Source organism: Peromyscus maniculatus, chromosome 20, assembly GCF_049852395.1.
Source record: "Peromyscus maniculatus bairdii isolate BWxNUB_F1_BW_parent chromosome 20, HU_Pman_BW_mat_3.1, whole genome shotgun sequence".
Lineage (NCBI taxonomy): Eukaryota > Metazoa > Chordata > Mammalia > Rodentia > Cricetidae > Peromyscus > Peromyscus maniculatus.
In genome coordinates, this window is record NC_134871.1 from 28,471,518 (window position 1) to 28,499,490 (window position 27,973).

Here is a 27,973-nt window from a genome sequence, read left to right on the forward strand (position 1 = left end):
CAAGCACTCTACCATTCTCCATTCCCAGATCCTAATAGTCAACATTTTAACAAAAAATTTAACTACAAGGGCAAGGCTGGGATATAGCTCGGTGACAGAATGCTTAAGGGAGGACCTGGGTTCAATTCCCACTACTGCAAAATAAAAGTAAGTTACTGGCATAGGCAAGATCATGAGGAGAGCTCCGCGCAGTGGGGTGGGGCAAGCCAGTCATTTCAGTACTAGAAACAGAAAGGCGGAGGACGGCTTGGACACTGTAAAAGGAAGGGGTTTTGCATTAAAAAAAAATGCATGTCCACTGAACCATTGCTAACCAAAGTGTGACCTGCAGACGAGCAGCTTCGGCGTGCCCAGGAGCTTACTGCCAACATGACGATACAAGAGCCACCCTAGGCAGACCTATCAGAAACCTCTGTTAAACCCACAGATGACCTCTCTGAAGCAAAACGGAGGTGGAAAAGACTGTAGACAGTTTCAGTGTCTCAGCCGACAGTTAACTGTCACCCTAGACCTGAGTATATCCAGGGAGTCTTTATGTAACAGGCCCCCAGACCTTAGCAAAACTGACTCCATGATGGAAGTACCATTCAGGCTGTGAAACTCAGCACCTAGACAGCACCACCTGCCAAACTAAAACAGAGGCCTAATCCATCCATAGTTCTAGGAAAGTCTCAAAATGTACTAACCTTGCTTTTTTACTGCGGTAGTTCTGCTTCTGGCTAACTGTTCTTGTTAACTGAAGTATGTCCACCAGAACAGGCGTTTTGTGCTTAAAAGCTCACCCACCACCTTGAGAGAGGCTCAGTGCTACACTGGGATCTGAACACCAGTGTAGTTGTTGGCCGACAAAGACTTTCTATTGGCTCAAGGTCACGCCCAAGCAGTCTTCTCTAGTGAATACCCTACATTTCTGGAGATTCCACCAAGATCCCAGAGACCAGACCCCAAGACACCGGGGGTCTCAGAGCCCCTTGGAGCGAGGAAGAGTGTGGTGGTCAGGGGACTCCTAAGGGACACACAACTTCAGATGTTCCGGGTCCCCAGGGCTCCCTTTGATGAATTGCTGACGCTTCAGAGGAGCTGATACCTCCACCCCAAAAGGAAACAAATTAGAAAGCCACCTGGTCTACCTGGCTCAGGCACTCTGTTTAGACACACAGGAGAGGTCAGACGTGGCTGCTGATCCAGTGTCTGGGATCCATAGTTGCCACTGGATCTTTTTGTCTGTTCAGGTGTATGAATGTGTGGCCATCCCTGACTGTCTTTACTGTGTCTGTGTGTCTTTCCATGTGTTTCTGTTTCCCTGTATTGACCAGTGGCTTTCTCTGGTGGGAACCCCTGGCTTAAGACCTGTGCTCCACCCCTTTGGGGACCTGTATCCTTTTGGCTCTCTGCCAGGTCACCCAGAGAAACCCAAAAACCTCCACCCATCCCACTCCAGGAGCAGGAGCACTTGCTTGTTCTGTTGTTTGGCTCTTGCTCATGGTTGGGGTTAGTTCCTTCGTAGGGGTGGAGAGAGGCTGGAGCTCTCATCTAGGCCCTCTACCATCTAGTGGAATGCACACAGGGAGGGGGAACAGCCCCCCCAGGACAGCATTCCCTCTGCTCGGCTCCACTCCATGCCTGCTCTAAGCAGCCCCGGGGGGGGGGGGGCTCCCCGGGCTGAGCCCAAAGGAAAAGAAAAAGCTCCATCCCTTTCTCCTTTATGATTTATGCTGCCCTTTTAACCAATGATCCATAAACCTGCCATTCTCTGAAAAAGGTTAAAAAACCAAACAAACCGCCTTGGGCTGGGCAGGGGGATCACTGCCAGGCAACAGAGACTGGACAGAACAGATTCTCCTTTCTGTCTAACAGAGACCAAGGAGACTTTAAGCAATTTTTACTCGGTTCTTTTTAGAAAGGTTAAAGACAGTTGCTAAAAAGATTTCCTTTGTCACCCAGTCAGCCCCAGATATTAAAAAAAAAAAAAAAAAGTTATAAAAGTTTAAAAACTTAAAAATAGGGGGCTGGAGAGATGGATCAGCAGTCAAGTGCACTGACTGCTCTTCCAGAGGACCCAGGTTCAATTCCCAGCACCCACATGGCAGCTAACAATTGTCTGTAACTGCAAGATCTGACACCCTCACACAGACATGCATGGAGGCAAAACACCAATGCACATAAAAATAAGAATAAATCAACTATTTTTTTTTAATTTAAAAGTATAAATAGGTCTCAATTGCTGGAGGTAGCTCGAAGTGTGTTTAACAACAGAGAGCTGACAGGGACAAGACCTTTTGCATGAACTGAAAGCCACTGTCACCTCTCTGGTGACAAACACAGTCAGACTTACAGATGGACACCCAGCAAAATTTTGGTGTCTTACCCTCTGTCAGAAGAACATCTCCTAGCTGAAAGTCCTGTCCCCCCTCAATACAGTTGGACTATCTCTCAGATTGACAACAGAGATTCCCAGGGGTATGGGCCAACTCCCCGAGGACCAGGCCAACAACAAGCTCCTATAATTAATTGTTCAACTATCCAGTTCAGCTATCCCCGTCCAGATTAAACAATGCCCAATGACCCTGGAAACACAAAGGGAAATTGCAGTCCATGTTGCCTGGCTTGAAGAGACAGGCATCCTGGGGTCCTGCCAGTCACCCTGGAATATGCTTCTCCTGCCTGTGAAGAAACCTGGGACCTCTGGTTCTCATGAGTCTGACTCTTCTAGAGAAACAGGTGTACACTGTCTTGGACCTGAAAGATGTGTTCTTCAGCCTCCCACTGACAGAGGTGAGTCAACCCCTCTTTGCTTTTAATTGGTCAGACCCAGTGGGAGGTTACAGCAAGACCAGACTGCCCCAGGATGTAAAGACACTAAATGCAGACTTCATACCCTTCCTTCAGAGGTTTCCTGGGAAAATAGACCATACAAGGGCCACTGAGGGACAGGTGGTGGTGCATGCCTTTAATCCCAGCGCTCAGGAGGCAGAGCCAGGCGGATCTCTGTGAGTTCGAGGCCAGCCTAGTCTACAGAGCAAGATCCAGGGGTCACTGAGGGATTACTGCAAGAGTTACAGACCTCAGGCTACAGAATGTCAATTAAGAAAGCCCAACTTTGTACATCAGAGGCCACCTATCTTGGCCACCAGCTGAAGGGAGGCAAAAGGAGCCTGTCTCAGAGTGCATTGCTGCTGTCCTCAGATCCCAGCTCCAAAGACTCAGAGACAGGGTCAAGAGTTCCTAGTGCATCTGGATGTTGCTGCATCTGGGTACCAGAGTTTACGAAGATAGCAAGGCCCCTATACACTCGTACCTGGAGGGTACTGAGCTCCTGGTCTGGACTGAGACTAAACAAAAGGCATTTCAGACTTTAACAACAGCCCTGACACAAAAGGAGTTTCAATCCAAAACTCTGGGGCCATGAAAACACCCTGTGACTATTGGACCCTGTAACCACAGAATGCCCACCTATATAAGAGCTGTGGTGGTTCCTGCTAGTTTAATGAAAGAAAGTAAACAACTTAGCTTGGGATCAAGATCTTATCCTCACAACAGTCCACGACACAGCTGAGGCCCTCCTGAGGAACACCAGAACACCGGCTGTCTAACAGCTGTGTGACCCAGAACCAGGCCCTACCCCGGCCCACCCTCAAGTCCGGTTTAAGAAGCCCACCAGGTTGAACTCAATCCTCAGGGGAGTCTTTGCCCTAGAGGAGATGGAAATGGGGGGTGGGCTGAAGGGAAGGGGGGCGGGCAGGGGGAGAACAAGGGAATCCGTGGCTGATATGTAAAATTAAATTAAATTATTAAATAAATAAATAAATAAAAAGAAAATATCCAATTCAGTCAGAGAATGAAAAAACCAAAGAAGCCCACCTCCATCAGTTTGTCCAGCCTCTTGCCTGGTGACACGGTGCTCATCATCCATGGCTGTCAGGAGATGAAAGATGGAACCAGGTACATGGAAGCTACAGTAGTTACTTTAACCAAGATGATTTGGGCCCAAGCCAGGTACCTCAGCAGTGCTGCTCTCCAGGGCTGGGCAGCTGACCGGGCTGCTGTAATGACCCTACAACCAGTGGGGCCTACTGATATTCTCATGGCACACCAGGACACTGTGCTGCCTGAGACTCCAGAATAAGGAAGAAATGGACAGCTCGGACCCACAGGAGGGCACGGAGGGAAAGAGCATCCTGCCAGAAACAGCGGGCAGGACTCTTCCTAACCGACCTTCCCCAGGCCACTCATCTGGGGTCCACAAAACTCTCTGAGTTGCTCAGACCAAGGTATGTTATACCTAGACTGGACAGTCTAACACGGGATGTCTCAGCCAGATGCCAGGTTTGTGCTCAAGCGAATCCAAAACAGAGAGCTCTTTCCCAGGAAGGGGTCCAAATAAGAGACCAACACCCCAGTGAACTCTGGGAAAACGGACTCCACCAAGATCCAGCCTGCTGGGGGAAGGATAAGAGTACTTGCTAGTTTTTTAAGGATATCTTTTCCAGGTGTGTAGAAGCATTCCTCACCTGGAATGCTCAAATAGTAGCTAAAAAGCTCCTCCAGGAACTGGCCACCTGATTTAGCTTCCCCCTAGCAATGGGGTCCGACAATGCCCTGGCTTTCATAGCCAAAATCTCAATTAATAACTAAAGCTTTAATTATTAAAAACTTCATTGTGTGCCTGGGTGGTGGTGGCGCACCCCTTTAATCCCAGCACACGGGAGGCAGAGGCAGGCAGATCTCTGTGAGTTCAAGGCCAGCCTGGTCTACAAAGTGAGTTCCAGGATAGACAGGACTGTTACACAGTGAAACCCTGTCTCAAATCCCACCTACCCGCACCCCCAAACCACACACACAAAAAAACCCAAAACTTCATTGTGCATAGAGACCTCAGAGTTCCGGCCAGGTAAAAAGAATGAACAGGACATTAAAAAACAAACAAACCAAAAGCCAGACCTCCCGACTGCTCCCAGCCCCACAGCCCAGGGCGGACAGGACCTCTCTAACCACTCCTTTCTCATTCACTGCAGGCCCTCCAGTCCTCCACACGGGCTAGTCACTGGAGAGCCTGAGAGACTCAGCTGACCGAGTCCACCACCACTTTCCCCTCCTTCCGGTCCCATGATGCTGTCTGGGTCAGGCAGGCAGCCAAAGGGCACAGGAAACAACTTGGTCAGACTCTACACAGGGGTGCTCTCCACTCCTATGGCCATGAAGATAGCTGACATTGCACCATGAACCCCCACACCCAGGAAAAGAAGATGGAAGCCAGAGGTGCTGCTGCAGAATTGACTCTCCCCAGACTATGGACCCACTGAAATTAAGGTTCATGCGGCCTGGGCCCTTCTACTCCCTGCCCCTCTACCTGAGACTCGTGTTTTGTATGAATACAGGGTCATGGTCCAGTCCCCACAGCCCTGAGGCCTGGAACTGGCAACTGATGAAAACAGACACTAGGAAGGTACTAGGTAGTGTGACTACACACCAGCAGCCCATATTCCCCTGACCTTTGCTTGCTGATGCTCACTTTAAATGTCTGGCTGTACTGAAGAAAGGAAAAATATGGGGGGTTATCTTTTGATGCATGCCCAACGGCTGGGCACCCTAATTATCAGGAACAAGGGAGTTTCCATTACAAAAATTGGGTTTGTAAAACTGAGACTTCCTAGAAATTTCCTTAGAAGAGAGTCTGTCCTTTGGGAAACAGGAAAAACCTGGGAAATCAGACTTTATGCACAGGAAGGGGCCCAGAAGACAGAGCTAATCATCCCAGCCAGAAATCAGCCAGGATTGCTGGTTATGCTGGACACAGACCCCCGGACTACGCAGGGACAGGAATGAACCAGTCCATTGACTGACAGAACTCACTGTGACTAGGCACAGCCCAAGTCAATGTCAGAGGACTCAACCTCCTTATCCTGAAGACCGCTACTCTGCCTGTGGATACCTGACTGGTGGGATTGTATCAATGGTTTGATTAATGTGCCCCTTTCTAATGCTTTCCAAACTAACCGATCAGGACCTAGAGGTATTAAAAGTTTCAGTTTCTGAATTAAAACAACAGATTTACTAGCAGAAATGGTCCTACAAAATTGGAAAGACTAAGACTTCTCATGAGATAAAGAAAACTATGTATGGCATTGAGAGAAACCTGTTGTTTCTATGCCAACTGATCAGGAGTAATTAGAAAAAAAATCTTGCCATAGTTGGGAAAATAATTGGTACCAGTCTCTGTTCTCTTGGTCCCCCTGGCTAACCACTCTGCTATCAGCACTGGCTGGGCCTGTAATTCTCACTTTGATTGGATTAACAGTGAAGCCCTGCATCTAAAACAGGACTGGTCCATGATTTGACTCATTCTCTAAGACCCTGCGTGGGGAATGTAACAGGGCCCTAGACTTTAGCACAACTGTCCTCATGATGGAAGTACCATTCAAGTTGTACTCAGCACCTAGACAGCACCACCTGCCAGAACTACAACAAAGGCCTCATCCATCAAAGTCCATATAGTTTGTGTGGTGATTCCCCTGTAGGCTTTACAGCAGGCAGGGAGAAAATGATCCATGAGGAGATAAGAACGAAACTCAGCTCAGCAGGATTTTATTGTGACTGGTGCTGGACCAGGACTTGTAGAGTCTGGCCCAGATCATGTTACTCTAGCCATATTTAAGCACAGCACAATCTCTGAAAAAAGCATCCAGATAACAATTTACTCAGTCCCAAGTGCACAATTTAACAATTTAAGACATGTTTACACTGAGATTCTTTACAAAGTACATCTAGCTTCTTTCACAAGAATGGGCACTGTTGACTCAGAGATAGTGCCCAAGATTTAGGGTCTAAGGAGTTTGACTGTGGTAAACATAATGCCTCTGAGTGTCAGGATTGGCCTGGCCCTAAGATAACACAGAAGTCACTTAGGCTATTGTAAAGCGCAAGTGACCTCACTCATAAGAGTGGGTTTTATGATCTAAAAACAATGCTGGAGATTTAGAGGAAAGGGTCTTGGATAAGTAAAAACATTGATTCTGGGAGATAAGACAGAGCCCTTCCCATCAGACAGCACAGGACACCAGGTCGTAAAACATCATTGCTAGCTTTCCAGGAAGAGCAGCTCCGCACCTCATTCCTTTGAAGAGGTGAGCTGCGTGCTCAGCTTTCCTGGCTTCTCCCCTGCTTATCTGTGTGCACAAGGCTCTTCGTTCTCCACAGTTCTGGGAACGTTTCTAATTGTACTAACCTTGCTTCTTGGCTTCTGTCTAACTGTTCTTGTTAACTGAAGTATGTCAACCCAGAACAGGTTTTTTTGTGCTTAAAAGCTCATCCTGAGAAAGGCTCAGTGCTACACTGGAATCCTGAACACCAGTGTAGTTTCTGGCCAACTAATGAAGGCTGACACATGTCTGAGCAGTCTTCTCTGGTGGACACCCTACAACATTCCAAGAATGAACACCAAATAAAGATAATTTTAAAAAACGGCCATCAAAGTTTCCTAACACTTCAGACAGAGGGACAGTGTTCCTGGACCATGTTAATATTTTCACTTGTTTAAAAAAAAAAAAAAAGTATAGTGAATAAAAAATCAACTAGAGCAAAGGGGAGCTGGAGTGATGGAGAGATGGCTCAGATGGGGGGTTGGTTCCCAGCACCCACATATCTATCTTTACTCTAGTTTCAAGGGACCCAGTACCCTCTTCTGGCCTCTGAAAGCATCATGCACGTGCTCAGCGCACAAACACACATGCAGGAAAAACCATCTATTATAAGAGAGAGATTATTGGGGAAAGATGCGAAAACATACAATTCTAAAAACATTCTGTGAAACTTAAAAAAAAAAGACACTAAAGCTGGGTGGTTGTGGTGTTCGCCTTTAATCCCAGCAGAAAAAAAAAAAACAAAAAAAAACCAAAAAAAAAAAACAAAAAAAACTAAAACCAGGAAGCAAGGAAGGAAGGAAGGAAGGAAGGAAGGAAGGAAGGAAGGAAGGAAGGAAGGAAGGAAGGAAGGAAAGTTGCATGGGAGGAAAGACTGGAGTTACAGGCTCACTACTCAACAGGAAGAGACAGATATTAATCCCGGTCTTGGGCTCATATACAAGGTAAAAAAATCTCCTGATCAAATCACTCAACACAGCACAGCACACAGTTAAAAATGCCCAAGAGTGACGATGGCAGATGACAGCCCTGAAGAGAGAAACAATGACGAACAAATCCTCATTCGACCGCTGCCAGACAGTCACTCCAACCCCCCTCCGTTTTTATATATTTTATGTAAACGAGTGTTTTGTCTGCACGTGTGTATGCTCACCATGTGCGTGCCTGATGCCTACAGAGGTGCGGGACCCCCTAGAACTGGAGTTCCGGGTGACTGTGAGCCTGGGATACCGGGAACCAAACCCGGGTGCTCTGAAGACAGCAACAGGCGCCATTTTTCTTGAGTTGGGGTTTCACAAGCTAGGAAAGCCGCAAGCCCCAGATATCCCTGTCTGTGCCTGGAGTGCCGGGGCTGAGCCCAGCTTACCCCACCCCCAGTGCTACACATCCTCCTAGGGGTTATCACAACTGTGATTTGTGCATGTGCATAGAGTTTGGAGACAGTGCCTTACTACATAAGGCACAGCCCAAACTCTAATCAAACTCTGGGTCCTCCAGCCTCAGCCACTGATCTATATTAATTATTAATTAACATTTACTCTACTTGACTACCGGTTCCATGTGGGCAAGAACCAGGTAGCTTCCCATCACCACTATCACTCTGCCTGGGTCCTAGCACAGTCCCCAAATGCACAGCTGTCAACAAACCCACTAAGGGAGGAAGAATGAAGACAATCTGAAAACATCTGTGGAATAAAATCCTTTTGTACACTGTAGTGTCACTCGGATTGGTTTAATAAAAAGCTGATTGGCCTGTAGCCAGGCAGGAAGTATGGGGGGACAATCACACTAAGGATGCTAGGAGAAGGGAGGAGTCAGAGCAGACGCCAGCAGACACAGAGCAAGCAGGATGTGTAGAAAATGAGGTACCAGGCCATGAGCCACATGGCAGAGGGTAGATAAGAAATATGGGTTAATTAAAAATATAAGAGTTAGCTAGTAACAAGCCTGAGCTATTGGCCACGCATTTACAATTAATATTAAGACTCCGAATGGTTATTTGGGAAATAGCTACCAGGACGGGAAAACTCCACCTACAAAACACAATGGTCTCTGGCCACTGTCTATTCACCCTTGAGAGCCCTATTTTACTTTGGAATAAATTGTACCTTATCTTCTATAATAAATAAATGGATATAAAATAATAAACAGGCTAGAGAGATGGCTCAGAGGTTAAGAGCACTGGCTGCTCTTTCAGAGGTCCTGAGTTCAATTCCCAGCAACCACATGGTGGCTCACAACATTTTATAATTCAATCTGGTGCCCTCTTCTGGCATATAGGCAGACCATTGTATACATAATAAATAAATAAATCCTAAAATAATAATACTAATAATAATAAGCAACAACATTCCTTCTAGGCCTAAAGAGTCTATAATTACTTTGTTATGAAAGTCCTATGCAGGCTGGGATGGCTTAGTTCTGCAATCCCAGCACTCAAGCGGCTGCGGCAGGACTGCAACACCAGTTCATGGTCAGCCTGGTGCAGAATGAAGCCCCAGGAAAGAACCAAAGAAGGGGAGGGGAGGAGGCTGGCCGGCTGAAATACTGTCCCAACCCATAAACAATTTTCTGAGACATATATCAATGACATTTTATGACTGTTTCACTCAGCTATGGTCTCATGATTGCATGTAGCTGCTATTAATAAAACCTTCAGTTTATCTTTTTAAAAATGCTTAATAAATTTAAAGCTTTGAGTGTTAGTTGATTTTTATTTTTAAAAAAATCCTAACAATTCTTAGGAGTTAAGTGGCTTTGTAATGCTTTTTAAAAATACTTAAGAGGGGGCCAGGCGGTGGTGGCGCACGCCTTTAATCCCAGCACTTGGAGGGACAGGCAGTTGGATCTCTGTGAGTTCGAGGCCAGCCTGGGCTACAGAGTGAGATCCAGAAAAGGTTCCAAAACTACACAGAGAAACCCTGTCTCAAAAAATAAAATAAAATAACACTTGTTGCTCTTGTACAGAAGCAAAGTTGCTCCCAGCACCCATTCCAGTGGCTCACAACCTCCTGTAACTCTCTGGCCTCTGCAGGCATCCACACATGTGTACATACACACTCATGTACACACACACACACACGACTACATAAATAGTTTTTATTTTTAGAATTAATAACTTCAAGGTGGAGAGAAAAGAAAACTATTGCTAAGAACTTACAAGAGCAGAAATGACTCAAAGACAGCCACGTAACCAAAGCCCACCCCAGCATGGGTGACGCCTCATAAAGCTGGGACTCAAGAGCACACTGCACAGGCAGCCCATCTGGTTTCTGCTTCTCCCAGGTCCTGGTCTAGCCTCAGAGTCTTCATTGCACCTCGGCTCATCTCAGAGACTCTCAGCTTTTTCTGTCAGGGAGGGGGTCTAGTGAATTTGGTCAGTTTTCAGGGACTTCCTGAAACTACTGAGTTGTTTACCTTCCTGTTTAAAGAGCTTCCATGCAGGATGGAGTTTTTCAATTTGGGTGGGAACTATTACATAACCCTCTACCCCTTCCTCCAATTTTACATTATTTCCATCTTCTGCAATGATACCTGAGCTTTGGAGGGTGTGCTGAATAGTTTTATGTCAACCTGATACAAGCTAAAGTCATCTGAAAGGAGGGAACCTCAATTAAGAAAATGCTTCCATAAGATAAGGCTGTAAGCCTGTAAGGCATTTTCTTAATTAATGATTGACTGGGGAGGACCCAGCCCATTGTAGGTGGTGGCCATCCCTGAAATGGTAATCCCGAGTCCTATAGAAAAGCAGGCTGAGCAAGTCATGGGGAGCAAGCCGGAAAGCACCTTCCTCCATGGCCTCTGCATCAGCTCCTGCCTCCAGGTTCCTGCCCTGTTTGAGTTCCTCTCCTGACTTCCTTCAAGGGTAAACAGCGATTTGGAAGTGTAAACCAATTGTAAACTTAAATGCCTTCCTTCCCAACTTGCTTTGGTCAAGGTGTTTCCCTGCAGCAATAGTGACCCCAATCAAGACAGAGAGGGTGACGGCAGGTGTCCACCCATGGCTGAGAATAAGACAGAGAGGGTGACGGCGGGTGGCCACCCATGGCTGAGAATTAGGCCACTGTGCCACACAACAGCCACTTGTCATGAGTTGAGGCTGACAACTGTGATCTATGGCTACAAACACCAGAGGCAACTGACATATACATCACATCCATCCAAGTAACCAAAAACCATAAAACTGCTTCCCCAGCGGGACCTATGCCCTCCCCAGTCACAGGATTTTGTTCTGGTTTACAATGCCAGACATGCACTCCCTCTTGAGGAGCAGGCCTTAATCCAGGTGAAAGGCCGTTTGTTGGTCTTCCCCATGACAGGCGAGCACCACTGCACCAGCAGGCCACCCTGCCAGCATGTTGGTATTTCAGCCCGCAGGGTCCACAGCCAAGCGGAAATGCGGACACTTCTCCATTAGCAGCCTGCCTGCTGCCCTGGGTGGGAGCTTCCAGGTCAGCCCCAGCTTGATTTCTCCACATCCTGCAGTCAGAGCACGCACATGGGGTGTCTTCAGCAACAGGGTCTTACCATCTAGTTCTGGCATACAACCAGCAGCAGTAACAATAGCCTTTATGGTTTGTGGGGCCCGAGGGGCTTCCCTGGCCAACAACTCACAGGTGGGAGCCACCCCTGGCACTGGGAATGCCCTTTTCCACCTATACAGGGTAACTTTTGGATTTTATTTTCAATTGCCCCAGTAGGGTTGTAGGTAGGGGGAAGTACCCATGTACCTGGTTGTCTTTCCAAATCTGCAAAACACTCAGGGGTTAAATGTCACTGTAACAAAACCTTCCAAAGGATAGGCAGGACAAAGCAGCACCCTGAACCACCATCCTGGAACAAACAGAGGCTACAAGATCACCTTGGCAAAGCACTCGGGAGGTCTGTTCTCAGCAAGTATCGGGTGACCCCAGAAGTTCACAACTAAGGTCTAATACAGCATGGGAAGGTTCCATCCATTTGTATCAATGGCTTCCTCCACAGATCAAGGCTGGGTAGAAAGCCTGAACAGGAGGCACTACTAACTCAGTTGGTTTCTGAAATCCTTAGTCATTCTCTCTGGGCCATTATATTTCCATATCCTGACGCTCTTCCAGAGCCTCCCCACAGTTCTCTACCCTGCCCAACTCAGGGAGCCTGACTTAACCTGCTCAGACTTTCTCAGCATAACCCTGCTCTCCCTTGCCGTACCTGGGCTTAGCATCTGGCTGTAGCCGGCACCGTTGCCTCTCCATTCGCCACACCTTGGTGAGGCAAACATCTTCCCCCCAGCCTGACCTTTGCTGGAGAGAGCGCACCGCTCCACTCCCGTTCCCACAAGAGCTTTCCTGGATTGATTATTTTGAGACAGAGTCTCACTGTGCAGCCTTGGCTAGCTTGGAACTTAGTAAGTAGATCAGGCTGGCCTCAAACTCAGAGATCCTGCTGCCTCTGCCTCCTGAGAGCTGGGATTAGAGGCGTGCATGACCACACCTACCCTACTTTCCCTTTTTTTAAATGAACTGTCTCTTTCCATCACCAAGCACTCGTCTTTGTTACCCTCTGTCTTGGCACAGAGTCGGGAGCAGGTGCCCTCTGAATTCCGATCTGAAGCCTGCAGCTGAACGTGCCTTTCTTTTCCCGGTATCAGCCAGAAGCCGGGCATGCTTCCCTGACACTCTGGGCTTCCCTGACCTCCATGCCCAACTTAAAAGCATGGCTTTTCCTCCATTGTCTTCCTCCTGCCAGCTGTCATCAGGATCCTGTGATCTTTATCTCAAAGTTTAAAATATTACTGTGTGTGCACACCACAGATGTGTGGAGATCAAAGGTTGGAGTCAGGAATCTTCCTCATTGCTCTCTGTCTTATTTCCTACGATGTCCATTTAGATAAGTGCATCTGAGTACAAATGTACCCGAAGATGCCAGAAGGCATCTATCTAATCCCTGGAGCTGGAGTTCCCTAAATATGTAAACTGCTCAACATGGCGGCTGAGAAGTGAACTCAAATCATCTCCAATAGCAGTAGACACTGATGAGCAAACTCTCCAACTCTTTTTCAAGACAGGGTTTCTCTGTGTAGCCCTGGCTGTCCTGGAACTAGCTCTGTAGACCAGGCTGGCCTTAAACTCACGGAAATCTATCTGCCTCTGCCTCCAGAGTGCTGGGATTAAAGGTGTGCACCACCACTGCCTGGCTTCCTTTTATTTTTAGTGGGGGTGGGAGTGGGGGTTTGCACACGCAAGTAGGTGAAAGTGCCTGCTGCCAGATCTCACAGCCCAAACCTGATCCCTGGAACCCACAGGACAAGAGTAGAACCAACTTCTACAAACTGTCCTCTGACCACCACACAGACACACACAATGGTAATCCCTGCCAGCCTCCCTAGTATAGTAACTAAGTCATACTTCAGTTTGGCTATTGAGATGCAAATTGCAGTCTAACATGCAACTTCCACGCGTCCTAGAAAACCGAAGCCACTTTCCTGCGGTTGCCTAAAACCACACTGCCTCTGCTGGGAGTCCCCTGACTCTCGGGGACCTCCTCAGGCCAAACTGGGGTTCATAACTTTGATACTGAAAGGAACTTCAGAAACAGCCAGTTCATGCAGCAGAGCTGGGGCATTGCATTAAAGATACTTTAATATAATCTAAAGCTCAAAGGCTAAGAACGGCACTCAGGAAGACAGCGGGCACCCAGAGTGTGAGCGGGCTCACAAAGAGCTCGGAAAACAGGATGTGCCCAGCCGTGGGGACGGGAACAGGGAGGGCAAGCAATGAATGCCTCACCATTCACCCCATTCTGTGGCTCTCGGGTTACATCTCAAAAGGCTGCTAAAAACCCTTTTTTCTCCCTTTTCTCTTTGAGAAGTGGAGATGTCCCGGGTATAATTGTGATAAGAGGTTAAACTAGGAACCACTAGGGCTGCACAGGAGAGTCATACACAATCTCTTCTTATAAACTGGGTTTCTGCAACATCCCCAGGAATCTGCAGGTTTATGGGCGAGGAGAGAGAAGGCCTTCAGCCTCTGGGAGCACTGCTTCCCTGTGCGCAAGAGGCTTCAACTGGAATCAAAGGTAAAGGAAGGGGCTTTGTTTTATTTTAATTCTCATGTTCCCCAAATTTCCCCTGCCCTGACTTTGCACCTTTCAGCAGGCCAGAACCAAACATGATGGTGAGAGGTCCCCAACCACACACAAAGACGAAGGAAGGGCTTCTCTAGATCCAGAAAAGCTGCCGGTTAGTTAGGACGGTGGTCCCGCCCTACAACCCTGGTCCTCTGGCCTCCGGGAACAGAAGAACCAGATGGCTGCAGCTTTCCTATACCAGATATGGACGGTGAACAGGACTAAAGTGGTTATTGACCTTTTGACCGAGCACAGAAATAAGACAGACCACCCAAAGAGTGAGGGAAACGAAGCCCAGTGTGGGTTTCACATTCCAGGAGTTCCCCGGGAGTGAAATCTGGCATTCAGTGTCAGGGCAGAGATAAGACGCTATCTCCACAGCAGCTGAGGGGACTAGTGGGAAGGCTCCGTCTGGCCTGGCCTAACTCTAACTGGGGCCGGAGTATGGGGATCCCGACCAGAAATACTGTGCTGGGGATGGAAATGGCGCACCCTGAGAGCCCTGACCCCTGGCTCTGGTAAGGGGGCCTACAATGAAAGCTACAGGTCCCATTGGCTGACTTTTTGCTTTGTCTTTTCTCCTTCCCAGTTATGGTCCAAGCCACTGTGGGGGCCCACAGAGGTTTCCTAGTGGGATCTGAGCTTGCTTCACCCAGCAGGGCTGCATTAGGGGATGGCTTGACCATGGGCGTGGTTACCAGGTATCTGGAAAGTCTGCACTTGGCTGTGCTTGGGGGGGGGGGTCTTTTGCCCCACCCCTTGGCATTGTGATAAAAAGCCCTTTTGAAGAGACAGAAAGGGCTGGTGGATATTGATCCAGGTCTTCCCAAAGCTATCCTGTGTTTCTCTTGTTATCTTTCTATCTACAAGTTTCTCATCCCTCTCTCCTCAAGAGCACCCTGGGTAAAAGTGGGAGCTGGCATCCCATAAGCTGCAAATACATTCATTCTCCATATTTAAAATATTAATTGTTTGTGGATGGGTGTTTTGCCTGTGTACATCTGTGTATTATGTGTGTGCCTGGTACTCATGGAGACCAGAGACCAGGTGCTGCATCCCCTGGAGCGAGAGTTAGTTACACACGGTTTGGAGCCATTGTGTGGATGCTGGGAAAAGAACCTGGGTCCTTTGGAAGAGCAGCCAGTGTTTCTCGACTGCTGAGCCATCTCTCCAGCCCATTTTTAAATGCCACTTTATCTTAATGAAGGTGAGCAGCTGGGCACAGGGCACTGGGGGGATGGAAGCAGGGACCATCTCTCCCCAGGACACAAACGCTGGCTAGCTAGACATTACGAGAAAACGTTCTAAGGGGAAACCAACCAACCATTTGTGCACCCCCTTTGGCCATCAGACAGGGAACCCCAAACAATGAACATTTCCTGAGGAATCTCATCCTGGGTGGGGGAAAGCAAGGGGCCTGTTACCAGCCAGAACAAGAGCTTGCCCACCAGAAGGGATTTCTAAGTTCTGACATCTGTTAGACCACCTTGCAGGGCAATGCTAGGCAGAGCCATACCTGGATCAAGACTGTTTAGCTACATTACTGTTAGAATTCCAAGCCAATGGCCCAGTTATATGACCGCACATGCTCTGTCCAGTAGCCAGGCAAGATGCTTACTCATCCTAGGGCCTTACGTCCTACTAATCTGTGTGCAGCATGATCATGTAATCTGTGTGCAGCGTGGTCACATAATCTATGCGCATGCACAGTGTAGCTACGTAAGTGCATATGGGCATGTGTGGGGGAACCTATAAAAGCAGGTTCCACCTACTCCTCCCCCCTCTTCCTGCACGGTCATTCCATAGGCCTCCGCACACCCCTTCTGTTCCCTTCCCTAATAAACCCTCATAGAGGGTTTGGTTGTAGCTCATGGCTTTTCTCGCATGGTAAACAGTGCCACTTAATAAATGACAATTACCCTCTACTTAAATCCATGTCAGTACGCAAACACCTCCCTTTGTTCCTCTTCCTAATTGGCCATACTGAATAAGTCCCTTTTCTCCGCTTTCTCTTTAACTGGCACATTGATGGCCAGGCCTGGCTCGAGACTGCCAAAACCCAGGATTTGGTCCTAGTAGTTTGACCTTGTAAATGTGGACCCAAGCCACACCTTATGGTGGAGTGGGAGGCTGTGAGAGCCTAAATTACAATTTAAGCTTTAATTACTATGCCTCAGAGATTCATGAAACAAAAATGCCTCTGATCTGAAATTCCCTTGCCCAAGGACAGACAGTTCCTGAAATGCTGGAGGCTATTGTTCATGGGAGATAACAAGCCACATGTTTTCACTCCCCTAAACAAGTTTGTTTGACCCATCTGCACCGGATGTGCTTGGTCACAGGTGGGCAGGAGGTTCACAGGCAGGAAATACATCAGGATTACACTTGCCCCTGATTGGACCTGATGGGAAATACAATGAATTGTGGGTTTTCCTTCTTCAGCCCTTGCCATACTTGATTCTGGGCCATTTCCCAGGAACCTGGGCATGGACCTGGCCAGAGCCCATCCACCTGGCCAGTATTTAACTAAAGCTTGCTTCAAATTTGGCTTTAAACTGTGGTAGTGGTCTTCTTCTCGATCACCTCCATTTCTGCCAGTACCGAGCCCTCCACCGAGATGACCACAGACACTGACCCCTCCACCGAGATGACCACAGACACTGACCCCTCCACTGTGATGACCAGACACTGACCCCTCCACTGAGATGACCACAGACACTGAACCCTCCACTGTGATGACCACAGACACTGACCCCTCCACTGAGATGACCACAGACACTGACCCCTCCACCGAGATGACCACAGACACTGGCCCCTCCACCGAGATGACCACAGACACTGGCCCCTCCACCGAGATTACCACAGACACTGACCCCTCCACCGAGATGACCACAGACACTGGCCCCTCCACTGAGATGACCACAGACACTGACCCCTCCACCGAGATGACCACAGACACTGGCCCCTCCACCGAGATGACCACAGACACTGACCCCTCCACTGAGATGACCACAGACACTGACCCCACCACGCCAGAAGCCCCTGCTTACCATACCTGCACCATGGAACCAGATGGCCATGTCATCTTGGTAGCTCACTGCTGGAAAAATTCAACTGTATTTTTACTAACAATTTAAAACTAAATTCACATTATTAAAGAGCCAGGCGGATTTCTGTGAGTTCGAGGCCAGCCTGGTCTTCGGAGTGAGACCCAGAGAAACTCTGTCTTGAAACCCCACCCCACCCCACCCCCAAAAAAAATCAATAGCAAGACATTGCTCGGAACCAAAGAGACCAGGTTCGAATCAAGATGGAGCCCCCAGTGCTGCAGCTCATCTCACCCGACTGGAGCTGGGCAGTGTGAGAGACAGCTGTGAGTTCCCGAAACGGTCCTGAACCAACCGAGTTCCCTCAACCTTAACCCCTACAGAACAAAGTAACCGGTTACCAATCAGCTACTTCCCTGCTGCTCCAGAGGTGACTTTGAAATGACCTTTCTTTTTTTTTTTTTTTTGGTTTTTCGAGACAGGGTTTCTCTGTGTAGCTTTGCGCCTTTCCTGGAACTCACTTGGTAGACCAGGCTGGCCTCGAACTCACAGAGATCCGCCTGTCTCTGCCTCCCGAGTGCTGGGATTAAAGGCGTGCGCCACCACCGCCCGGCTGAAATGACCTTTCTTACATTGTTTCTTTCGGCAGCTCTTCCAGGAAGTCAACCTCTGCTCACTGTAACACTATTTCACAGAACGAACGGCTGTCTGATTTTAGGATCAAAAGCAAATCAATTGATGTCTGTAAACTAGGGAGGCCCTCGCTGCCAATCTGTCCTGAGTGGATGGAGAGAATGATGATACCCAAAGCTGTCCTGACTTCCACATCCACTCTATGGTGCACATATGCACATACACAAAGTAAATGTATATTTTTAAAATTATTATAGTTTTTTTTTCCAAGACAGGGTTTCTCTGTAGCCCTGGCTGGCCTCGAACTCACAGAGATCCGCCTGCCTCTACTTCCAAGCACTAGGATTAAAGGCGTGCACCACCATACATGGCTATTTTTTAACTTATAAATAGGGCTGGAGAGGTGGTTCCATGGTTGAGAGCATTGGCCACACTTCCAGAGGAGCCAGGTTCAATTCTCAGCACTCACATGGTGGTTCACAACCTACAGTTGCCAGGACTCTGACAACCTCTTCTGGCTTACACGGTACGGAACACATGGGGGTGGGGCGGGGCGCACAAAAACACGTGCAGGCAAAACATAAAACAGAAATCTTTCAAAAACTAATGAAATAAAAATGCATAAACAAACCGTTTAATTGTTTTGTTGCGGTAAGCATTTCCTTGACCCCTCACAGAATCTGAGAAATATTATCCCTTGAAAGAGCAACTGCAAAGAGAAATTTTAAACTTTAAAGTTTGATTTTACTTTATTAAAAAAAAAAGGTTTATTTTATGTGTATAACTGGAACTGGAGTCACATACAGATAGATGTGAGCTACCATGTGGATACTGATAACTTAAACCCGGGTCCTCTACAAATGCTCTTAACAGCTGGGCCATCTCCCCAGTCCTAGTTGATTTTAATTATTTTAATCCTGTGTGTGTATGTGTGTGTGTGTGTGTGTGTGTGTGTGTGTGTGTGTGTGTGTGTGTGTGTGGTTATATGCACCTGAATGCAAGTGCCTGTGGAGACCAGATGGGGGTCGAGTCCTCAACAACTGTGGCTCCCTCTTAACAGCTACCACCTCTCCAGCTCCCCTCAAGTTCTAATTGGTGACTGCAGTGTGATTTTTGCCTAATTTTTATTTTGCTTCAAGCAAAATAAGAACCAGTTCAAGCCTTTAATCCCAGCACTCAGAAGGCAGAGGCAGGCAGATCTCTGAGTTCAAGGGCAGCATGGTCTACAGAGAAAGTTCCAGGACAGACAGGACTGTTAACACAGAGAAACCCTGTCTCAAATAAATAAATAAATAAAAAATAAAGAAAGAAAAAAAGAAAAGAAAAAAGAAACAAACAAACAAAACAAACAAACAAACAAAAAAAACCAGTTCATAGCCTTCAACAATTTCCAGTGTTCCAAAAGTTCTAGAAAGCCAAGGAAGTGAGTTAACTGCTTGGGCTTGAGAATCACTCAAGCCCCAACATTAACCCAGCTGGCACAGTGATGCTCCCTCACCTGCATCTTCTTTTGGAAGATGGAAGCAGGAGAATCGGAAGTTCAGGATCATCCTGGGCTACATAAGAAGTTCTAGGCCAGCCTAGATACATGACACCTGTCTCAAAATACAAACGCTGGGGCTGAAGAGATGTCCCAGCAGTTAAGAGAATTTGCTCTTTCAGAAGACTGAAGTTCAGTTCCCAGCACCCATGTACACACACACACACACACACACACACACACACACACACACACAAATAAAATAAAATCTTAAAAATAAAAAAGCTCCCCAAAAGGGGTAGGTCAGGAGGGAGAATTCTGGCCTCTTCCTCCTTCATGGTGGAGACTGAAAGTTGACAAAACAAACTACAGGAGTTTTGTTTTTGTTTTTGTTTTTGTTTTTAGAGAAAGTCTTGCTATGTACCCAGCAATCCTCCTGCCTCAGCCTCTCTGTTAGAATTACAGGTATGTGCCTGCATGTGGAGTACAGTTAAACATACTGTACTTCGTAATGTAAAGCCCACTTTAATCAAATTAATACCTGATATTCTGTTAGATATGCTTAAAGGGGTCATGGGAATTTGATATTAATAAACAGCTTTGATGGCAACCTTTTATTTTTGTCCAGCTTGTCTTTAAACTGTCTTAACTGGGGTTGGAGAAGCGGCTCAGCACTCAAGAGTACTGGCTGCTCTCGGCAGAGGACCGGGGTTCAATTCCCAACAACCACATGGCAGCTCACAACCATCCAGTTCCAGGGGACCAGACACCCACTTCTGGCCTCTGCAGGCATCAGGCATTCATGAGCTCAGATATACATGCAGGTAAAATGCACACACATATAAAATAAATAACGTTTAAAAAGTGTTCTAACAACCAATAACCATTAGTAAAACTTCACTCATAATGGGGGAATATATGATATGTGTGTGTATATCATATACACATCATTCAACAACCCCACCACCAGCTGATATTTTACAGAGCTGCCCTTAATTCTCAGAGAGGAGGAGCAGTGAAAAAAGGCCATTTGTTTAAATAAGTAAAACTATCCAAATTGATTCAAATCAGATGGTTAAAAGCCACATGGCAACAGAGATCTAACATAAATCCTTCATCTATATTACACCATCAGCAAATGAGATCTGCCTGGAAAGAGCCTGCTAGAGGTGTGATGCTCTGATCTGCCTTTCCAGCCATCTCAAACACCCTGTTCATTTTAATCTGCCCTAAAAGCTGGCTAGCCAGACATGGCAGCCCATACCTATACTCTCAGCGGGAGACAGAGGCAAGAGGATCTGATGTAAGTTCAAGGCCAGCCAGGGCTGCATACAGAGTGAGATCCTGTCTCAAAATAACAATAAAAACACCCTGTATACACTATCACCCCTGTTCATAACTCTTCAGTGGTTCCCCTACTGCCTAGACAATAAAACTCTGGCTCCTCAGCACAGTATTTCAATCTTTTACAGAGAAAACACTGGACAGTAAGAACTATACAGTACCATGAGTCAGCCCATATTATGCCCTGGACTTACTGACAGTCGTATAATTTGACAGCTGGCAAGAAACTATTCATCTTCAATGACTGCATTACCACCAACCGCACCTGAATCGAGATTGCTCTGAGGTCTAAATAGGAAGGGACATGGCAGCTAGGTGTGGTGGTGCACACCTTTTTGATCCCAGCACTCGGGAGGCAGAGGCAGGCAGATAGAGCTCTGAGTTCAAGGCCATCCTGGCCTACAGTGTGAGTTCCAGGACAGCTAGGGAAACCCTGTCTCAAAATAATAGTAATAATAAATATAAATAAAGTGAAATGAAATAAAAATAAACTTTAAAAAGGGACATGACAACACAATAAAAGATAAAACACAGGATGCCAGTTTGACTGTCCTATCCCCAGACAAGTCAATAGTTATAATACCATAACTTTGGGGGTACAAAGAGGACACATTAGGCGTGAAACACAGGTTGGCCAGGCCTTCAACGTGAACTACATGGTTAATTTGAACCAGGTGGCAAAGCCAATAAGCCCAGCTATTCTGACCTCTCACAGCCTATAATCTGATACACTGTCAACTGCCCTATGAATATACCTAGAGGACAAAAAGTACAGCTTGCAACATCATAGCCATTCGTATTTAAAAGTATATCTAGGGCTGAAGAGATGGCTCGGCAGTTAAGAGCACTTACTGCTCTTCCAGAGAACATGAACAGGGGTCTCAGTACCCACACTGGGCAGCTCACAACAGCCTATATTTTTAGCTTAAGGGACTCCAACACCCTCTTCTGGGCTCCAAGGGCACCAGCACACAAATGGCACAGATAAATAAAAACACACATAAATAAAAATGTCTTTTTAAAAAGTGGGAGAGTGAGGGCTGGAGAGACGGCTCAGTGGTTAAGAGCACTGACTGCTCTTCCAGAGGACCTGATTTGATTCCCAGCACCCACATGGTGGCTCACAATTATCTATAGTGGGATCTGATACCCTCTTCTGGTATAAAGGCATACATGCAGATAGAGTATCCATGTACATAAAATAAAAAGGATATCTGGAAGACAAAGGGATAAAGAGATATTAACTGTTTAAGATAGATCAGTCATTATTCTACAGTAGTGAGAGCTAATCAGAGCATAAATGAGAAATGATGGTAAGAGGAAGATCCAGACAAAAAAATAAACAGGACATGGAGCTGTAATGGAGAGACCAGGGTGTCAGAACCAGGCAGGGCTGGAGAGGTGGCTCAGTTATTAGGAACACTTTGGTTCCCAGCACCCATGTGTCAGCTCACAACTGTCCAGTGCCAGAGGACCTATGACCCCCTTCTGACCTCTGAGAGAACTGCATGCACATGATGTATGCACATACATACATGCTGGTGGACTTTCATACACATAGTTTTTTAAACTAAAAATAGAGGCATTGAGCTGGGGGAGTCAGAGATGAGTATGGGAGAATTTGGGCAGAAGGGGAGACGCCAAACTCCTTCAATGCTTACATCTTACATAAAATGGCTTAGCATTTGCCTAGAGCCTAGCATGTGTTCTTAGAGGTCGTGTTTAGCTTACTTACAACTAATACTATGTAAATATGACATAAATAATTATACTGTATTATTTAGTGAATGATGGAGGCCTGCATATATCCATTACAGATATATTCCCAAACACCGAGACTGACAATGTTGAACCCTTGAATACAGATCTGCTCTGATGGACAGTGTGGTGATATTTTATCTATATACTCCAATAAAGTTTATCTGAGGATCAGAGGAAAAAGCCAGCCACTAACGTAAACATAGAGGTCAGGCAATGGTAGCACACATCTTTAATCCTATCACTCCAGAGGCAGAGATCAGTCTGGATCTCTGTGAGTTCAAGGTCACACTGGGAACAGAGCTGGGCGTGGTGGTGTACACCTTAAATTCCAACACTAGTTAACCATAAAGGTCTAGAGGTCTGTACAGATAGATAGGAAGTGACAGAGCTGGACTGGAAGAGGAAGTGATGTAGCTGGGTGGAGAGGAAATGAGATGGCAGAACAGAAAGGCATATGGGTAGACAGGAAGTAGGTCTCTTTGGAGGAGGATCTCCAATCGGGTAAGAACGTAACTGGCTTCTTTCTGCTTTTCTGATCTCTCAGCTATTCACCCCAATATCTGGTTCTGGGTTTTTTATTTAATAAGACCTTTTAAGATTTGTGTTACAGGAGAGAGAGAACATTCCAGAACGCACAGCATCATTCTTCTACACATTTCTTTCTTTCTTTTTTTTTTTTTTTTTTTTTTTTTTTGGTTTTTGGTTTTTTGAGACAGGGTTTCTCTGTGTAGCTTTTGTACCTTTCCTGGAACTCGCTTTGGAGACCAGGCTGGCCTCGAACTCGCAGAGATCCGCCTGCCTATGCCTCCTGAGTGCTGGGATTAAAGGCGTGCGCCACCAATGCCTGGCCTTCTACCCATTTCAATAGGCTGTTCTAAACTCATGGCAGTTCTCTTGGTTCAGCTCCTGAGTGCTGAGATTACAGGCATGCTCAGCATTAAACAGCCTTTTGAAGTAATAAATGAATACCAACTCCTACTTCACAGAAAAGCTAAAACCACATATAGATTTTAGAAAGAAAACATTATAGCCTTTGATTTCATAGGATACAGAAAGTATTAACTTTGAAAACTGAACTTAAAATCTTATACTTCTGAGTGATTTCTAATCATCAAAATGTCTCATTAAAGAAAATGAGTATGACCAGGCAGTGGTGGCCCATGCCTTTAATCTGAGCAATCAGGAAGTAGAGGCCAGCCTGGTCTACAGACCTAGTTCCAGAACAGCCAAGGCTACATACACAAAGAAACCCTGTCTCAAAAAACAAACAAAAACAAAGAAAAGAAAATTAGTGTGTAGGGCAAGGAGTCACTACTTTAATCCCAGCACTAGGAGGCAGAGGCAGGCGGATCTCTACAATTTTGAGGCCAGTCTCGTCTACATAGCAAGTTCCAGGACAGCCGTGACCACAAAGAAAGACCTTGCCTCAAAAAAATAAGTAAATGGAAGGAAAGAAGAAAGGAAGAGGAGGAAGGGGAGGAAGGAGAGAGGGAGGAAGGATGTGGAGAGGGAGAGGGAGGTTGTGGGGAGAGAAGGGAGGGAAGAGGGAAGGAGGGATGGTGTGGAGAGAGGGAGGGAGGAGGAAGGGAGGATGTGGAGAGAGATGAAGGGAGAAAAAGGGAGGGAGGGAGGGAGGGAGGGAGGGAGGGAGGGAGGGAGGATGTGGAAAGGGAGGGAAGGAGGGTGTGGAGAGAGAGGGAAGAAGGGTGTGGAGAGAGAAGGGAGAGAGGGGGGGAGGAAGGAAGGGAGAGAGAGAGTGTGTGTGTGCAAGAGTGTGCAAACCAGAGTCTGAGAGATTACAGTCACAAGTACATATTTAAGAACTGGTATCCAAGTATGTAGTTTCTACAAATTAATGAGACAGAGCCCAATAAAAAGACATGCAATTGGTTCGTAACCAAAGCCAAACTCCTGCACATCACTCTTCATAAGGGAAATGCAAATTAAACTGCACCACTGTATGCCACTAGAGTGCTGAAATCTAAGTGACGGACAGCACCAAATATTGGTGAACGTGAGACAGCTGGTACTTCATCCCCTGTAGTTAACAGAGCAAACTGAACCTGAACTGACCACTTTGGAAAACTGGCTAGCACTGGGTGAGTCAGACATTTCACCAGGTGAGCAAGGGTTCCACTCGATAGTATCTACCCACTGCAAATACAAACATACGTTTAAAAACAAAATCTTGCTAAAGAATGTTCAGAGCAGCTGAATATATATAAAATACTCCAAACTAGAAACTGCTCAATCCCTGGCAAATGGACAAATAAGGTGTGGTGTATTCACAGAATAATGTTCAGCAAGCACGCCATTCATGCATTCCAACAGGAGGAAGTCATGCTAAGTGAAAGGAACAGAACACAAGTGTACACAGTAAACTCTGTCGGAAAGTGGCCTGCCCCCCAGTGCTGACAGGCTCAATGAGACCAGGTAGAAAAGAGAAAAAGAAAATTTCAAAACCTTTAGTTATGCAGGTCTATACATTTGCCAATGAACTGTACAAGTAACAACCGAAGCTCACTGTATGTGAATGGTGATCTAATAAAAAAAGAAAACTCTAATGGCTGAATCAATGTTTTATTTCTGAAAACCTTTGATAGTCAAGGCAAAACCACAACTTTTTAAAAGGTTTAAAGGGGGGGGGGAGGATGGGCCAGCTATCACTTGAGCTGAAACCAGGGACGGAAAAGACCTGCTAGCTCTTAACCTCCGTCTTCACTAGGAATATTTAAATTTGCTTAACTAGCACAGAACACAACATGCAGGACCTCACTGGTAAACAGCAATTAGAAAACACGCAGAAAACAAATCACTTTATTTGTCTCAGTCTACAGTGGACTCGGAACACCCATCCACTCTTACCCTTTTCCAGAAAACTCTTTCTCACACCAGACCATGAGGCTAGCTGGGGGGGGGGGGGGGGGGGGTGTGTTCAGGGAAGGAGGGATGCCTGGTTTTTCCTCAAGCCTTAGACCCCAACGACTTTAGCCTTTTTAAATGTAAATTAAGGTTTTGGATAACCAAATTATATTTAAAGCTGTAAGGAGCTCAACTACTGAAGACATTTTCAACAGTATTGTGAAATAAGTAAGATTTTTGTGTAAAGATGGTGAGTACTGGACCCTAGTTTCCTGTCTAGTAGCTTGTTTGGAAGCTATTTTGCAAAAGGCCTCATTTCCCATTGCAAATACCCCACAAAGGGCAGGCTCCTCAGGAAAGGAAGCGTGTGGGAACGCTGCTTTTATCACCGATACCGCCTGGTTGGCCACCTGCCAACTGCGGGGCTCAAGTAGATTTATCTCCCCTGTAGATCATGTAGTGCATTTGCCTAATGCAATGCCCTAGATTTTACAAATTACATCCACCCAAATGCTTGCCAGCCTGCTGGTCTGAACACTTCCAAGGAAGATACAGACATCTGCAGGCGACTGTCTGCCCTGACCATCCGCAAAAGCACTTCTCGAGACTGCTCACTATACTCCAACTCTGATTTTAAATTTCTGTAAATTCCTTGGCTTTAAGAAAAGTCAGGGTTGGGCCGACGCACTAATGTTCAATCTGCATTCACACTGCACAGCCAGAACCCACACATATCAACAATCTGTTGGAAAGCTTTTAGGGCTAAAAATTTCTATTATATAGCCATAATGAGCCCAACTAAAGGAAACTTGAGACTGTAAATAGCCAATAACATCACAAGGGAGGGGAATGCTTTGCTTAAAATGGCACAAAGCAGTTTATAATTCGATATACTGTATATTTTTTAAACTATCAAATATTAACTATGAGCCACCAAGGGGGTGCAGGGAGAAGACAAGTGCTGAGGGATATAAGAATGTATTCTAACTAAAAAGTTATATATGCCACTTAACTACCACCTAAGGCGCTTCATCTTGCAGTATTATTCATTGCCAAGTAGCTCGGACCTAACTCCCAAAAATGATGTCACAAAATCCAAAATGCAGAGGAATCGACTCAAGGCTGGTGCAGTCCAGGGCTGCCAACCATCAACCAAGGGCAGCGTCACAGGGCAAGAATCCATCAGGCTTCCCGGCCGCCCAAGAGAATCACCGCTTGTTCTCTACACAAATGAGACCTTAAAAGCGCCAACCCGAAAAGCCATTTTTAAAAACTGCATTTGCCCGCCGTGCCAGCTCGGAGGGATCACCTGTCCACGGGCAGGAACCTGAGTGGGTGTAAGATGGCTTCTCCAGGCCGACTGGTACACAGTCACACTGCGGTGCCTTCCCGGTGTAAAGGCTTTAAAACAAGTATGTGCAGGGAAAACCCACTCAAGACCGGCAAGAACTTCCCAACCGTTTCGGCTCGGACGCGAACTCACGGCAGTGCCGCACCGGGGTGGACGTGCACGCCGCACACCCCGCAGGGCCCCGAGCCCCCTCCCCGGCCCCCGCCGCTGCAGATCGGCTCTCCCCGAGAATTAACTTTCTAATAATACAACTTTAGGCGGATGATCGCGGGCGGCCCCCAGGCCGAGGCCGAGCTGGAAGGACTCGGCGGCGCGGGGTGCGCGGCGCGCGGGGTGGCCCCCTCGGCTCCCGGCCGCGCTCACCAGGTACCAGACGCCCAGCAGGATGGTGCCGGTGCGGACATGGCAGCACAGGCAGCAGCTGTGCGAGTAGAACCGCGTCCAGGGCGCGACCATCTTCATCGCTCCGACGCGCGCACAAGTTTGCAAGAGCCTCGTCCGCTCGGGTCCCGGCCCCGCTGGCCCGGTCGGCTGCTGCTGCCCCTCTCCTTGGCCGCTCCGACGCCCCACCCGTTCGCCCGGCCCCTGGCTCCGCGATGCCCCGAGAGCTCCGAGCGGCGGCTGCGGCGGGACACTGAGCTCGAAGACCGCGGCGACGCGAGGGGGCGGGGGAGGCGAGGCCTGGGTCACGTGGCCTGCCGGGGCTCGTGATGTCACCGCCGGCTCCAGCCAGCTGCGGGCGTCCAGAGCGCTGCGCAAGTAGATGCGTGGTTGTTGGACCTTCAGGGAGGCTCCGGAGCTTTCCTCCGGCAATGGGTGCAAGTTTGCTTGGGATTCATTCCAGCTGTGTTTGCCTCGAGTCTAGCTTGCAGATAATCGGTGGGTGCTGTGCCAGGACTGTAGTTATCTTGCAAACTGGAGGAAGGGAAGTGCGTGGTATGTATGGTTCCAGTCAACTGCGGTACTTTGAACCACTGCGGAACCCGCTGAGAGCAATTTGTCTCAGCTTCCCAGCTCAATTACTCTGGTAGCAATCTTTTCCCAGAAAATAGGATGTGTGTCAAGGGCATCCTCACTGTGCTTCGGCAGCATTTTTAATAATGACTGAAGCTGTAAAGAAACAATTACTGCCATGAGTTCTTTAAGACACAACACAACGTTGAGAGGGAGCCCAAAGGATGGGGGGTGGGGGCACTTCCTCCAGCTGGTGTTTTGTCTTGAAGGCTTGCATCCACTGACCACAGTGATA

General features: G+C 47.2%; 1 protein-coding gene across 1 annotated transcript in view; it reads right to left on the reverse strand.

Annotated features, from left to right (window-relative positions):
- Laptm4b (lysosomal protein transmembrane 4 beta) overlaps positions 1–27,386 on the reverse strand; it is a 65,252-nt gene extending 37,866 nt beyond the window's left edge. Inside the window, exon 1 of the mRNA XM_006977616.3 lies at positions 27,088–27,386. Coding sequence (XP_006977678.2) covers positions 27,088–27,186 — 99 coding nt within the window. The 5' untranslated portion in view covers positions 27,187–27,386. The remainder of the gene's footprint in view (positions 1–27,087) is intronic.
- Between the last annotated feature and the right edge of the window lie 587 nt (positions 27,387–27,973).